This window comes from Thamnophis elegans, chromosome 8 (genome assembly GCF_009769535.1).
Source record: "Thamnophis elegans isolate rThaEle1 chromosome 8, rThaEle1.pri, whole genome shotgun sequence".
Classification (NCBI taxonomy): Eukaryota; Metazoa; Chordata; class Lepidosauria; order Squamata; family Colubridae; genus Thamnophis; species Thamnophis elegans.
In genome coordinates, this window is record NC_045548.1 from 11,995,043 (window position 1) to 12,007,937 (window position 12,895).

The 12,895-nt window shown below is 40.9% G+C and overlaps 1 protein-coding gene across 1 annotated transcript in view; it reads left to right on the forward strand.

Moving 5' to 3' along the window:
• The first annotated feature begins 1,649 nt into the window (after positions 1 to 1,649).
• Positions 1,650 to 12,895, forward strand: part of E2F3 (E2F transcription factor 3) — a 32,745-nt gene continuing 21,499 nt past the window's right edge. The window contains exon 1 of the mRNA XM_032223208.1: positions 1,650 to 1,840. Coding sequence (XP_032079099.1) covers positions 1,826 to 1,840 — 15 coding nt within the window. The 5' untranslated portion in view covers positions 1,650 to 1,825. The remainder of the gene's footprint in view (positions 1,841 to 12,895) is intronic.

A 12,895-nucleotide genomic window follows, 5' to 3' on the forward strand; every position in this document is an offset into this window, starting at 1 on the left:
CAAACCGGTAAAACAGGAGAAAAGTTCGGAGAGGAATAAAGACGAACGGTGGGAGGTCTCGGCTTTAAAAGTCCGGAATCCCGGCATCTCGAAAGGGAATCCCCCAACTAATCAACCAATCGGCAAGGACAATGCAAAACAGGGCAAACCCGTGCCTTAACGATCCAATGAGAAACTGGCAAAGTGTCCAAGACTCTCCCGATTGGGAGACCTGGCAGAGGGAGCAGACCAATGGATTCACGATCCAGGCTCGGCACGCTGAAAGGGCGGGGCTATGCAAATCTGGTTTGAAAAGCGAGCGGGAAATCTGAGTTTCGCGGGAGGCTCTTGGCGCGTAACCCTTCTCCCTTCTCTTTATTCATTGTCAGCGGCAGCTGCCGCTGCTTCCTGGAGCCATTTTCCAGCTAGCCCCACACAGCGGGAGTGGCCGCAAAATCCATCCGCCGCATCTGCCCATAATGCGGGCTCTTTCGCCTTAGCAACGTCTCCTCCTAAAGCTGGACCCTTCCCCGGGATCCGCAGCCTGGACCATTTAGAGGCGGGCCCGGGCCTTAAGTAGCTAAAGACTCGGGAAGGCCCGGGGGGAAGGGGTGGCGAGCGAAAGGGGTGGGAGGAGACTCGGCTCCGGGTGCACATCCACCCAAGAAGGATGCGGAGGGGACTCCACCCGCACGGCCTCTCGGCTTGGTCGGCTTCGCCTCCCATGGATCCCGGAGGGAGCCCCGCGGTTGCCGTCAGCCTCCCAGCTCGTTTCGCTCCTGCCGTCGCCACCAGCGCTTTCATTCAGTTGCACAGCAGTTCCGGGGCATCCGCGCTGGGGGCGACTTGGGGCTCCAGCTTTCCCGGGGCTGGTTGTGGCGCGGCGGAGGGCGCTCGGCCTAGTCTCGTGAGCGGCGGAGGCACCTCCTTATGCTGCACCCCGCACGGGCCCGCCGGACGGGTGGTGCTGGTGCATCCCGCCAGTGAAAGCGGAGGCCGATCCCTGGTAATTCCTCCTTCCCGGTCTCTGGGGGAGGGCTGAGTTTCCTTTCTACGCTGCGGGACGGGGGTGCGCTCCCTGAAAGAAGGGTGCCGCGGCCGCTTTTGTATGCGACGTCTCTCCCCAGTGCCACAAACTTTTTATCTTTTTTTCCCCTTTCCTTTTCCCCTGGCGGGAAGCCACCATAGCCCGGCAGCAGGGGGGGGGGATTGGGGACAAGTAGGGCGTCCCCAACTGATCGAAGTAAACCTCGAGGGTGGTAGTTCTCCGATTAAGGGGGGGGATTACTGGGGGAGGGGGACAGTCCCCCTTCCTTTGCCTTAAAGCAGGAACAAAGAGGCCGGCGTTGGAAGCAGCGCCCTGGCACAGGGGAAACTAAGGCTCTGGCGGCGTGGTTCGTGTGAATGCGCCAGAAGGCCGGCCGGGTTTCGACCTTTCTCTCCCCGGCGGTGGGGGGGTCAGGGTCTGAGCAGGCAGCATGGCCGTGGGGAAGAGGAAGGTTCTCTGTCCCGCTGGTCGCTTTTTCGCTTCACCCCCGGACTCGGTGGTGACGTTTCGCACACGTGCGCCGAGGCCGCGTTTGTGACTGGGAGCCGGGCGAAGGAGGGAGAGAGAGAGAGAGAGAGAGGGAAGGAGGGGGCGCTGATCCGAGCGGGGGGGAGGGGGGACACACCAGAGCCTTCCTTTGGCCTCAGCAACCACACAGAACTGCACACACAACACAACAGGGTGCGCGCCTGTGCCCGCCTCGCCGCCTCTCTCGCCCACAGACACGCGGCCCTTCCCGATTCTCAACTCTTGGAGCTGTCGGGAAGGGGAACGGGGGGGCATTATTAGGCTTTGGAAATGCCCCTGCAGCAGGTAGGTTAGGGAAGCGTGTGTTTTTTTGGGGGGTGGTGGTCGGGGGTCGTGGTGGTGGTGGTGGGGCAGTTAAGGTGCCTGCCTGCAACAGTCACTCCCCGAAGTAAGCAGATTCCGCTCGCCCAACAGAAATTCCCCTCAAGGGGGAAGGCTCCCTCTCTCCCTGTTTCCGGGGAGGGGATGTGAAGTTGGGGTACTAAGTCCCCCCCCCCTCAACACCCCCAAACTGTCCCCTCGTGGCCTCTAGGATTCCCTCCTGCTAAAAATTACCGTTATGGAAACTCCCGCACTTCGCCCCCCCCCCCTTCCCTCATGTTTTCCTCTGGAGTTGAGTTCTGGCGTTTCTGCTGTCACTGGAGATGGCTCCCTCAAAGTTGGCCGGTTCTAGTAACTGCTTCAGGCCAGCAGCCACCGTTTTGCCTGCCTGCTTAAACTATAATATTTGAAATACCTTAGGGGGGTTTGGGTGAGGCGAGGTGGGTAGCCTTCCAAACGAAGCCTTCCCTTTCTTGTTCCTCAACTTTCACCCCCCCCCCACCCACCTTTCCTGCTAAGTATAATTTGATTGTGTGTCTTGGCTGTTACCCTGAGGAGAGCAAAGGGCAACTGGGGGTGTTGGGGGGGGGGAGAAATTAGTTGGAAAACCCTGTTGGGTTAAACTAAGAAGTGTGAGAATGTTTGGATGTTGTGGAATAATTTAACTCCTTGCTCTTTTGCGAAATGGTTCTTGGAAGTGCTTCCACCCCCACCCCCCAAAAAAGTTCCTGCTTGTTGTAAACGAATACACTTGTCATCCGACTTGGTACACATATAGCTCAGAAGTTGAATGAAAATGTGGATAAAAGCGCAGAATGGAGATATGGGGGAAGACAGAAAGAAAATAAAAGCTTTCCCCCTTTGGACAAGCGGGAGGCAATATAGGTAAGCAAAATAAAATGAAGAGAGTGGCTGTGGGTCTTGAATTCTAGGCCACCCCATCTTGGGCCTTGCTCGGAAACCTTTTCTGGTGAGGCTTATTAGATTTCAAGGCCTTTCACAGGTACAGTCAGAAGGCTACACAGATTTATTCTGCAAAGCTCCTTCCAAGCATATGCTGTTGGTTGTGGGCCTTTTGCATTCCTTTTTCTTTCCCCCCCTCGTAAGATATGTTTGGATGATCAGCTATTTCATATGGTTTACTTCTCGAGCCATGCTTTGAAGCTAAAAGGTCAATATCTTTGTCCCTATATGACTGTTTGTTTTTTTAAAATTATATCTTTGGTTTGTCTTGGCTAGGGAAATTCACTCTAGCCAACCATATACAGCAAGAGCAAAAACAAATCATACATTGTTTGTGTCATAGATAATCAGGGCTGACGATTGAAACCGTCTTATTACTTAAAATCAATTAAAGCAATTAGGCTTATGCTAGCACCTTTTAAAAAATGCATATTCAGTTTTATCTTTTTGTAATAAGAATGAAAATATGAAACAGTAAAAATAGAAAAATGAAAACAAGGAATTGTTTTCTTGATTTAAATTTCTTTCTTGATTTAAATTTCTTTCCTAAAAAGTATGATGTACATTTCTGTATATGGGTTAGAGATGTGATATGAAAGAAAACCCTGATGGCACAATCAGAGTTATGCTAATTATTCTAAACATATTTAAATTGTGTCAAATACTAAAAAAATTGTTTGCCCAACTCTTTCTAAATAACATTTATTAGTTCAATAAAAGTACTTTGTATTAATCCATGTTCCACTTTTATATTAAACTGTTGCATGGGTTCCTAATATGAAGACTTTTAGATGTTACTGAATCAAAACTTCTTTCTACTGAATCAAAACTTCTTTCTACTGAATCAAAACTTCTTTCTACTGGCTGTGCTAGTTACAGCAACATCTGGAAGGATGCACATTATGCATCCATGAATGGTTTAGTGTGAGATATTCACTGTTATATTCACAAGTTATGATTTAAACAACCCATGGCATAGTGGATACATGAACTTAAATCTGTTGAATAACAGATGACCATCTGCTTAGGATATTTGTTTCTAATAAAGGGTTTGTGCAGATCTTTTTTTAAATTAAAGAACAGTCAATTTATATTCTTATGGCAGTGTCCTAAATTGTAGCTATTAAAATTACAGTATTAAGCAAGTGTACAATCTATGTTGCAGTGTTCCTTCTGTTCAGACACACTGTGTATTTCTAATCATCATGACTGCCATGATAATTTAGGTCCTGTAATGAAGAGTAAGGTATCCTTATCCAACTTGATGTTTTCCATATAGGTTGTGATTGCCATACCCAGAATCCCATTATAGTTTCAGTGTGTTTAGAATGAGATGGGAAGTACTAGAAATTATTTGTAGGATCACTTTTTCTCCATCTCTGCTCTTCTCACCAGATCTAATAGAAGGGACATGTTTTAAATCTCTTCTATCAAACAGTATCTTGAACTCTGAAGTGATACCTTCTCAGTAGGAGCACCTGCCCTATGGAACGGGACTCCCTCCAGAGATTCAGATCGCCTCCACCCTGTTTTGCATTGATTACATGGCTGTTTCTCCAGGCCTTTGGGTCAGGAATTCAGATCAGCTTTGCTACTACTGGTGTGCTAGTTTGTTTATCCTTGGACATCAGAGTTATATGTTGTGCAATATTTTTGTTCTTAGTTTTTGTATACTATCCAGAGTCACCTGTGTGAGATCAATGACCATATACATCACACAGATAAATAAAGCAGTTTTAGTCATAGTTTGCAGTTGCAGCTTTCAAGGTATCCTTGAAGGACCCCTCTCAGTGTCAAGAAAAAACTGTACACAGCTGAGTTTGAATTACATATAGTACCAAGAAACAATGACTCAGCAGTTATGATGGTGGTCTTATTGGTTGGAAAGCTGATAGCCCAGGTTCAAAGTCTGAGCACCACACAATGGGGTGAGCTCCCATTTACTTGCCCCAACTCTTATTACCTAATAGTTTGAAAGCATGCAAATGCAATGAGATAAATAGGTACCACTTTGGTGGGAAGGTAACAGCCTTCCGTGCACCTCAGCATATTGTCATGCTGGCCATGACCATGGAAGTGTCTTCAGACAACATTGGCTTCCTCAGCTAAAAAAATGGAGATGAGCACAGCCCCCTAGAATTGGATACGATTGGACAGGGAAAACTTTTATCTTTACCTTTATACCAAGGAAAAAAAGTACAACAGCCTCACTGAAATGAAGTACAGGTAGTCTTCAACTTAAAAGTGTTTGAAAGTATGACAGATCCCGAAAATGACTCTCTCCTCTCCCAAAACTGCCCCATAACGAACAATGGGTTTGCTTAATGGCCACTTACCTGCTGCATAAAAGGTTGTAAAATTGGGTACAGTCAAGTGATCCCCTATTTTACAATGATCACGACATGATTGAAATTGTGGGCTTAATTACAATCCTAATTCAAGGACTATCTCATGGGTGTCAAACTCGCAGCCTCATGTTGCCGTCATGTAGCATGATGTACTGTGGCGTTTTTTCCCTTTGCGGAAAGGGTAGGTGTGACCTCCGTGTGAACCATCCAGCCCACGGGCTGACAGTTTGACACCCCTGGACTACCTGCATATTAACTAGGGCATTACTTTTCTATCTTTTATCTTTGTTGTATGTATTTACATGCAGTAAGAAAAAATAACTGAGTATTTCCTTCCATATTTTTAGCAACTGCTTCGGGTTCACTTTCTGCTCTAGAAATGAATAGAAGCTGGAAAAATGTGTGTGAACATAAATGCCAAAACACATCCATGAAAAAATGGGATTCTATATGCATATTACTTGATAGACGGGGAACAGAAGAGACATTCAGGGTGTATGTTAGAATTCACATGGATGAATTAAAGCAAACATCTACAACAGTGGTATGACAGTTTCAAACGTTAAACTAGCTTATATTTCCTCAGATCAAGAAAGCTGCTGATGACAATCTCACAATATGCATTTTTCTTATTTAAATGATTTATGGTGGGAAATTATTGGCATCAGAAAATGCTGCTTAAGATTTTAAAATGTCAGCTTTGCAGACAATTGCACAATACATAGATACAAGCAGATCAGCAATATCAAAATTAGTCATCTGTGATACATCGCTAACCTAAAAGTGGGTGAAGAGGAGAGCTACTGTACATTTTGCAGAAGCTTCCTTCTTTGGCTATCTAAAGCACATATTTGCAGATCATCAGGCAGATGGTTATGTTCATGCTTGCAATAAATTGGTGCAGATACCCAATAAAAAAGGTTCTTCATGCTGTCAATACTTCCCATAGAAATTAAAGAAGGAACAGGATTTTTGCCCATCTGTAACCTTGATGTACAGAGGCAAATAGATCTAAAATCTCTGACTGATTAAAAGCTGAGAGTCAAGTACTTGTAAGTACCGCTGGAAAGGTTTAGTCTAATCACCCAAATAGAAGCAGTTTCAGTTTGCTTCTCATCTTTACCTATGAATGCGTTAACCATGGTTTATTCAAACTTATTTTTTGTTTTCTTTTGCACATAACCATAAACTATGGGACTGTATAGATAAATACTGTTTTGACCTACTTCAAGCTATAACCTAAATCAGTGATGGCGAACCTTTTCGGGACTGAGTGCCCAAACTGGAATGCATGTGCACACACTGGAGTGCTGCAAATCCGAACACCAGCTGCCCGGTGCACATGCCCACAAAGGCCAGCTGGTCTTTGGGTTTCGGCACGGACATGCGCCCTGGCCAGCTGGTCTTCACGCGCTGGAGCACCAGAAACATGAAGAGCAGCTGGCCCGCACACCTGGTTTTTAGCCATTTTTCAGCCTGTTTTCTGGACCGTTCTTCGGCCCATTTTCTGGCCATTTTCAGGCGTGAAAATGGCCTGAAGAACAGCCTGAAAACAGCCAAAAAAAAAACGGCCTGAAAATGGTCCAGAAAACAGCGCTCCGCTGCCTGCGAATACCAGCTGGCCGGAAACCAGAAGAGCAGCTGGTGATGGCACGCATGTCCACAGAGAGGGCTCTGCGTGCCACCTCTGGCACACGTGCCATAGATTCGCCATCACGGACCTAAATCATGGACAGTTTTATACATTTTTGGTCTGTTTATGCATTGTATTATGCTTTTTCTGTTCCCCTTATATCTGCCAATCATAGTAATATTCTAGCCCAGGAGTCCTCAAACTACGGCCCGGGGGCTATATACGGCCCGCTGAAGCCATTGATCCAACCCATAAGGGACCACAAAGCTGCCCCACCCACATCGCCCCACCAACCCTGACCCACATTCTGGAGGCCGAGGTGACCACAAATGGGCCCATTTTTGGCCTCCCCAGCCTCCAGAGAGAGGAGGTGGAGAGAGAGAGAAAGAGAGACGTACACACATCTCAAGGTAACTGCATTCCTTCATTAACCTGCTTTCCACCCCCAAAAGCATAACAAATTAAAGTTTAATGTTATGTATTGTTTAATGGACTGCTACGTTGGCCATGACCACCCAGTCACATGACCACCTAGCCACACCCATCCAGTCAGTCTGTCCCCCCCCCCAACAGTCTGAGGACCATGAATTGGCCCCCTGTTTAAAAAGTTTGAGAATCTCTGTTCTAGCCCACCATCTGCTAGCATCACAAAATAGTTTCTATTTGCTAGTTATTGCCTTCGGGAAGCATTGCTGCAGGATGAGCCAGCTGATTCTTCATGTTACCTTTGGATCCATAATTTAAAATTGATGACTACCTACCATTTTTTTCATAATGTCCAGTTTTTACAGACACATTGCCACTGGGAGGACCATTATTTAAACTATTACAATCTTGGTTGCCACTTTATCCTTCAAATACCTTTATCTTCTATGATCTTACTTAAATTGGTGTTTCCCTTTCCCCGGCTACAATTATTCTCCTTTTTCTTCACTGTTATTCCTGGTCTACCAATAAGCTATTCCCCCTTCCCAAAATTATCACCTTTGCATTACTACACTTAATATACTGGTTAACATTTTTAATCTTTAATATTCATTTTAAGAATATAAAGTCAAAGGAAATTTCATAATGATTCTTTTTAACTTGGTTAACAAAATGGTACTGCACACATCTCAAACTTATCCCTGTTTTGGAAAGAGACAAGAGTCTTAATATATTTTGTATTTTGGCATGATTAACACTATGAAAGGCATTGGTGTAGTCTATAAAGCAAAGAAAAACCACCTATTTTTATTTTCTTTATTAACCTTACATTAATTATCTGATCTCATATATTTTCCATTTCTGAAAAGAGCAATTTTAAAATAAATCAATAACAAATATATAATTAAATGATAGCTGCCCAGTCATTATTGCAAGATGGGTAGCTGTACAAATATATTTAATAAATAGAAATATAGCTAAAATATATTTCCGAACCGACAAAATATAAAGTTAAGTAAAACAATACTTGGACTTACTCCATTTTGAAGGCATAGTTTACATTGCATCATTGGATCTATAGAGGATATATATAACTTCAATAATCTCATTTATAATGGATTTTAATATAGGCTTTCCATCTCACTTGAACCTTATTTGTCTCTGTTCTCTTTTGTGGTTATTAATGAGATCTTATGATAGCTTTAAATGTCGTCGTGATTTCTCTCACTCTTAAAAATACATCTCATCTTTTTTTTCTCCTGTATTGATATTTTCTGATTCAGGTGCATTTTCTTGTACTCTTAGTTGAAGTTGGAAAGCTGTTTTAAGTCATTATTTGCCATTTTGGTTGTCCAAGACTTTCATCCTTTTATTTTTCCTTGGTTAACATGATAGCTTGTTTTGAAGCTGATTTGGATGTCTTTCCCTGTTTAAAACTTTGGGAAGTTTTTTGGTTGATTACATTTCTTCATTTTTTGTTACTTAATGATTTTAATGTTGTCCATCAAGTAATACCCAGCCTGTGTTTAAGTCGCTTGAATAGAATAGAATAGAATTCTTTATTGGCCAAATGTGATTGGATACACAAGGAATTTGTCTTTGGTGCATATAGTGGTGTTAGCAATAAACTGTTGTAGTGACCTATTTTTTGTATTACATTATCACATTTTAAATATTCCTGTTTCAGATTTTACCATTTCTCCAAATTCAGCATTTCAGTTAACTATTACTACATCCTTCCTTGATGTTGTCTTTAGCACTTTTTGCAGTGTGCCATAGAATTCTCAGTGTCTTCCATGTTATATTTGTAGTAGGCATATATACTAGCATTACACAGATGTTCAAAGAATATTCATTACTTATAATAGCTATGATCCAATCATAAACCGGGTTATAACCAAACATGTTTAACATGTCTTTTTTGTTATACTAATGCTTAATTTCTTCATATGGTCTCATGCCACTATTAAGGGCCATCTGTTTTACTTTTTCCTAAAACATTAATTTACTTCATTACTATTCTGGTAACATTTTCCTTGTTTATCCTTTTCACATTGAATATTCTGATTGTTCATGTCCCTGTAAAATTACCATAGGCACCATTAAGATCTTGTTGGTTTAATTTAGCCATGTCATCACCAGATTTACTTGTGAATAATCTACATGCTTTGTAATAACTACAGGATTGCTATCCAATTAGAGAAGCTAAACCTTTAGCACCCAAACTTGGGTAATTCTTTCTGCCATGTCCGTACAGTTAGCTTCTTTATTTGGTTCTGGAATTCCTTCTCCTACATGGGTGGCCTTTCTCATGCCTGTAGATCTCAGCTTGCTCTTATTCACATTATGAATTGCCACTTAGCTTCACTTCTTGTCCTTTGGAACTTCCATGCAAGGGTCACCCTTTACTGCAAAGAATTCACACAAGTCATTGAAGTTTCTAAGTCATCCCATCATATCAGGATCCCCTGAGAAGATCTAAAGTGGCCGATAATATTTTATTTTGAGGAGTTTGATTTTTCTGGCAGTAATTAGAATAGAAATGCAAAAGAATGGCAGGATATCTATTGTGGACACTGCACATTGAAATAGAGAGTAGTAGCATGTATTTATTATTAAATTTATATACTGCATATCTCATTTGAGGGGGGGGGGCAACTCTAGGTGGCTATAATGCCAAAAATTACAATCCAAAGCTTCTGGTGGAATTGCTTTTGTGTCAGTAGTTGAAATGGAAATGAGACACAATCCAAGTTAAAAAAAATACCTAGGATTGTCAACAATATATTTGGCAAAAGTACATTAGATAGTACCCCCTATGGTCATATCGAATGAGAAAAACAGAATACAACTTACAACTTGTGCTAAAACCTTTTGTTCAGAGAAAGTTGTGTTTAATCCTGATGTAACTCTAAATTACTTAGGATTAATTTAACTCTATTTAAATGAGTCTTATTTCTGGATTTAGCAACACAATCTACTGCTTGCAATTTTTTTCAGGATTACAAACAAAGTGCAGTTAGTAGATTTAACCAAATGCCATTTTTAAAAATTAACTTCTTGCAGAAGTCAATCAGAAGAGGAAAATGGATATTGAAACAGTGCCATACAAATAATGCAGTATTGCTTTAAATTAAGATTTTTATTTTATCTTGATGAGGTGTTGAAGAAGGAAAATAGGATGGGTAGGGAATGGGCAAAGACACAAATCCTACAGAGTTGTACATAAGTGATGGGACTTGAATGATGTACATTTTGTCGTTTTGTCAAAATGGTTTGTTGAAGATACCGCTGAGTGTAAATCACAATAATATAATAGTTGAGAGCTGGATTATGCAAACTGGCAGCAATAAGCCTCTATATTATCAAAAAAGAAAACTCTCTTGTGCCACAGCACAGGAAGGCTGTTAGAAAATCAGAAAATCTTTGCTATTTTTGAGATTTATTGATTTTAATTTTAATTGATTCTCTTTTTGGAATTTTTGTAGTAGCTTCCCATTACTTCAGTAAATCTTGCTAAATATGAGAATTTTGGTGGTGGGGGGAATCAAGGCAGCTGCTGGAAGTAACATCAATGCTAGAAAGAGAATAAAGCTCTGAAGCTTATGAGACTTTTCCTGTCTTAAGATATCCAGATTTCCTATATTAAGATATCCAAAAGGTGCTCCATATCATGAAAATGCAATGAGTCTTGTATCTATTACTAGAATATTAGTGTAGTTCGCTCTTCAAAACAATAGACTTATCAGGAAACCATACCAACAATTTTTGATAGTTGTGTTGTGGGGGTGCTGCTCAGACCACCAAAATGGACTGAGAAGCTGCCTTAGGGCTGCTCACATTTTCCTACTTTTGGAAAACTATACAAATCAAATGATACACAGTTTCAAAGTTGTACTTTCAGTATGCTGCTATCCCATATCTTTCCTATTTGAGCGTGATAATTGGGCAGAGCAATAATGCGATCTCAGCCAGATTGGCAGGGCTGAATTTTTTGTGTATTTCAGGATTTTCTTTTTCTTTTTTTACAAAAACCAAAATGAATGTCTTGAACCTTGTAAAAGATTCAGGAACCAGCATTAATCTTTAAACTTCTCCAAATCTGAAAAAGTGGCTAATTATGGGAATGGGAATAACGAAAACTTTAAGCCTAATTTCCCCCCTACCATAACTTTAATCCTGAAAAAAGGGAAGGAAGAAAAAAAAAGACAAATTTCAGTTCTTCCTGGGAGACTACATGCAGCCTGCATGCTTAGGTTTCCATACAGATCAGCTATATGTATATGATGTATGTCAAGAAAACAGAGTAGGACTTATTTACTGGCAAAAAAATAATTGTCTATAAACAGGTGCATGAGCTATCTTGGATGAATGGGTGGGTCAGTAATGCTTTGCCCCATAGTCTGTGTGGGACTTTCATTTCTGCCTCTTTGGAGCTCATAGACTATAAAAATTTGCTACCCAGTTTCAGTACCATTATGTGAGAATTAGAACTGAAAATAGGTGACTGGAGAGTTGCATGGTATTTGAAGGCCACTGTTGATCTATAGGTGACTGAGATTGATATAGGTGAACAAATGCATGTTGCAACCAGTTTACAAAGTGATCAGATTCATTCACGAGTCATACATGAATGACTGTAAAATCACAGATGAGTAAATTTAAGATATTATTTTGTTTGGGTTCTGTTTTGTTTAGTTCTTCTATTGAACTCCACTAAAGCTATTCTCATTTTTATTGGCCCAGTATGCTAGACATCATTTCTTAAAAGCATCTGTAGTGATGCTTATATTTAATCACAATACATTTTTCTTTCAGTATAAGATTCAATTAAAACAAATATACCCCTAATTTTAAAAGTTTATAAAAATTGTCAGCTTTGAAATGAAAAATCAAAATTTCCTAGGTGCATTTTGTATTTGCCTGAGGTACCTAGAGATATGCCAAAATCTTTTGGAATAGAAATTTGAAATTATTATTGAAAAATAATTTATTTATGTGAAAGGAAAATTTCATTTTAAAGTGTCTATTATTTCATTATCTTTGTTCTATTTTTTCACATTGGGAAATGATTCCACATACAGTAGATGTCTTGTCAAATAAGTATTTACAACTAAATGTTTTGATGTAGAAATTCCAAACTATCTTTTCTCACTACTACTGCTTTTTGCTGCAACTTCTCAGTTCCTTGTGCTGAATGCAGTTTTGTGACTTCAATGATAATGAAGAGAGGGAGACGGAAGGAGGAGATTAGAATATTCAGTATTATTTTCCAAGGTTTATGCTTGTGAGATTCCCACTTCATTAGGGTTCTGCTTCTTTCTGAAATATTATGATTTCCAGAAACTGTCTAAAACTGTATTCTCAGAACATGTATTTTAAAGTACCGGTATATAGCCATAAAATTATATTCTGAAACTTGAAGTGTAAAATCAAAGTTTCAACATGAGTCATAGTAGTAATACACGTATACCTCCAGTTGTTAAATTGCAAGTCCATAGGAAATAAAATTATTTAAGTTGGTAAGTATCCAGAATACCAAAAATGCTTCTGTTTTTCTCCAGAAGCCATTTTGGATAACTTAAATTTATTCAATTGTTTACAATCCATGGAAGAAGCCCAATAAGAATGTAAAGAATCATTCTTTAG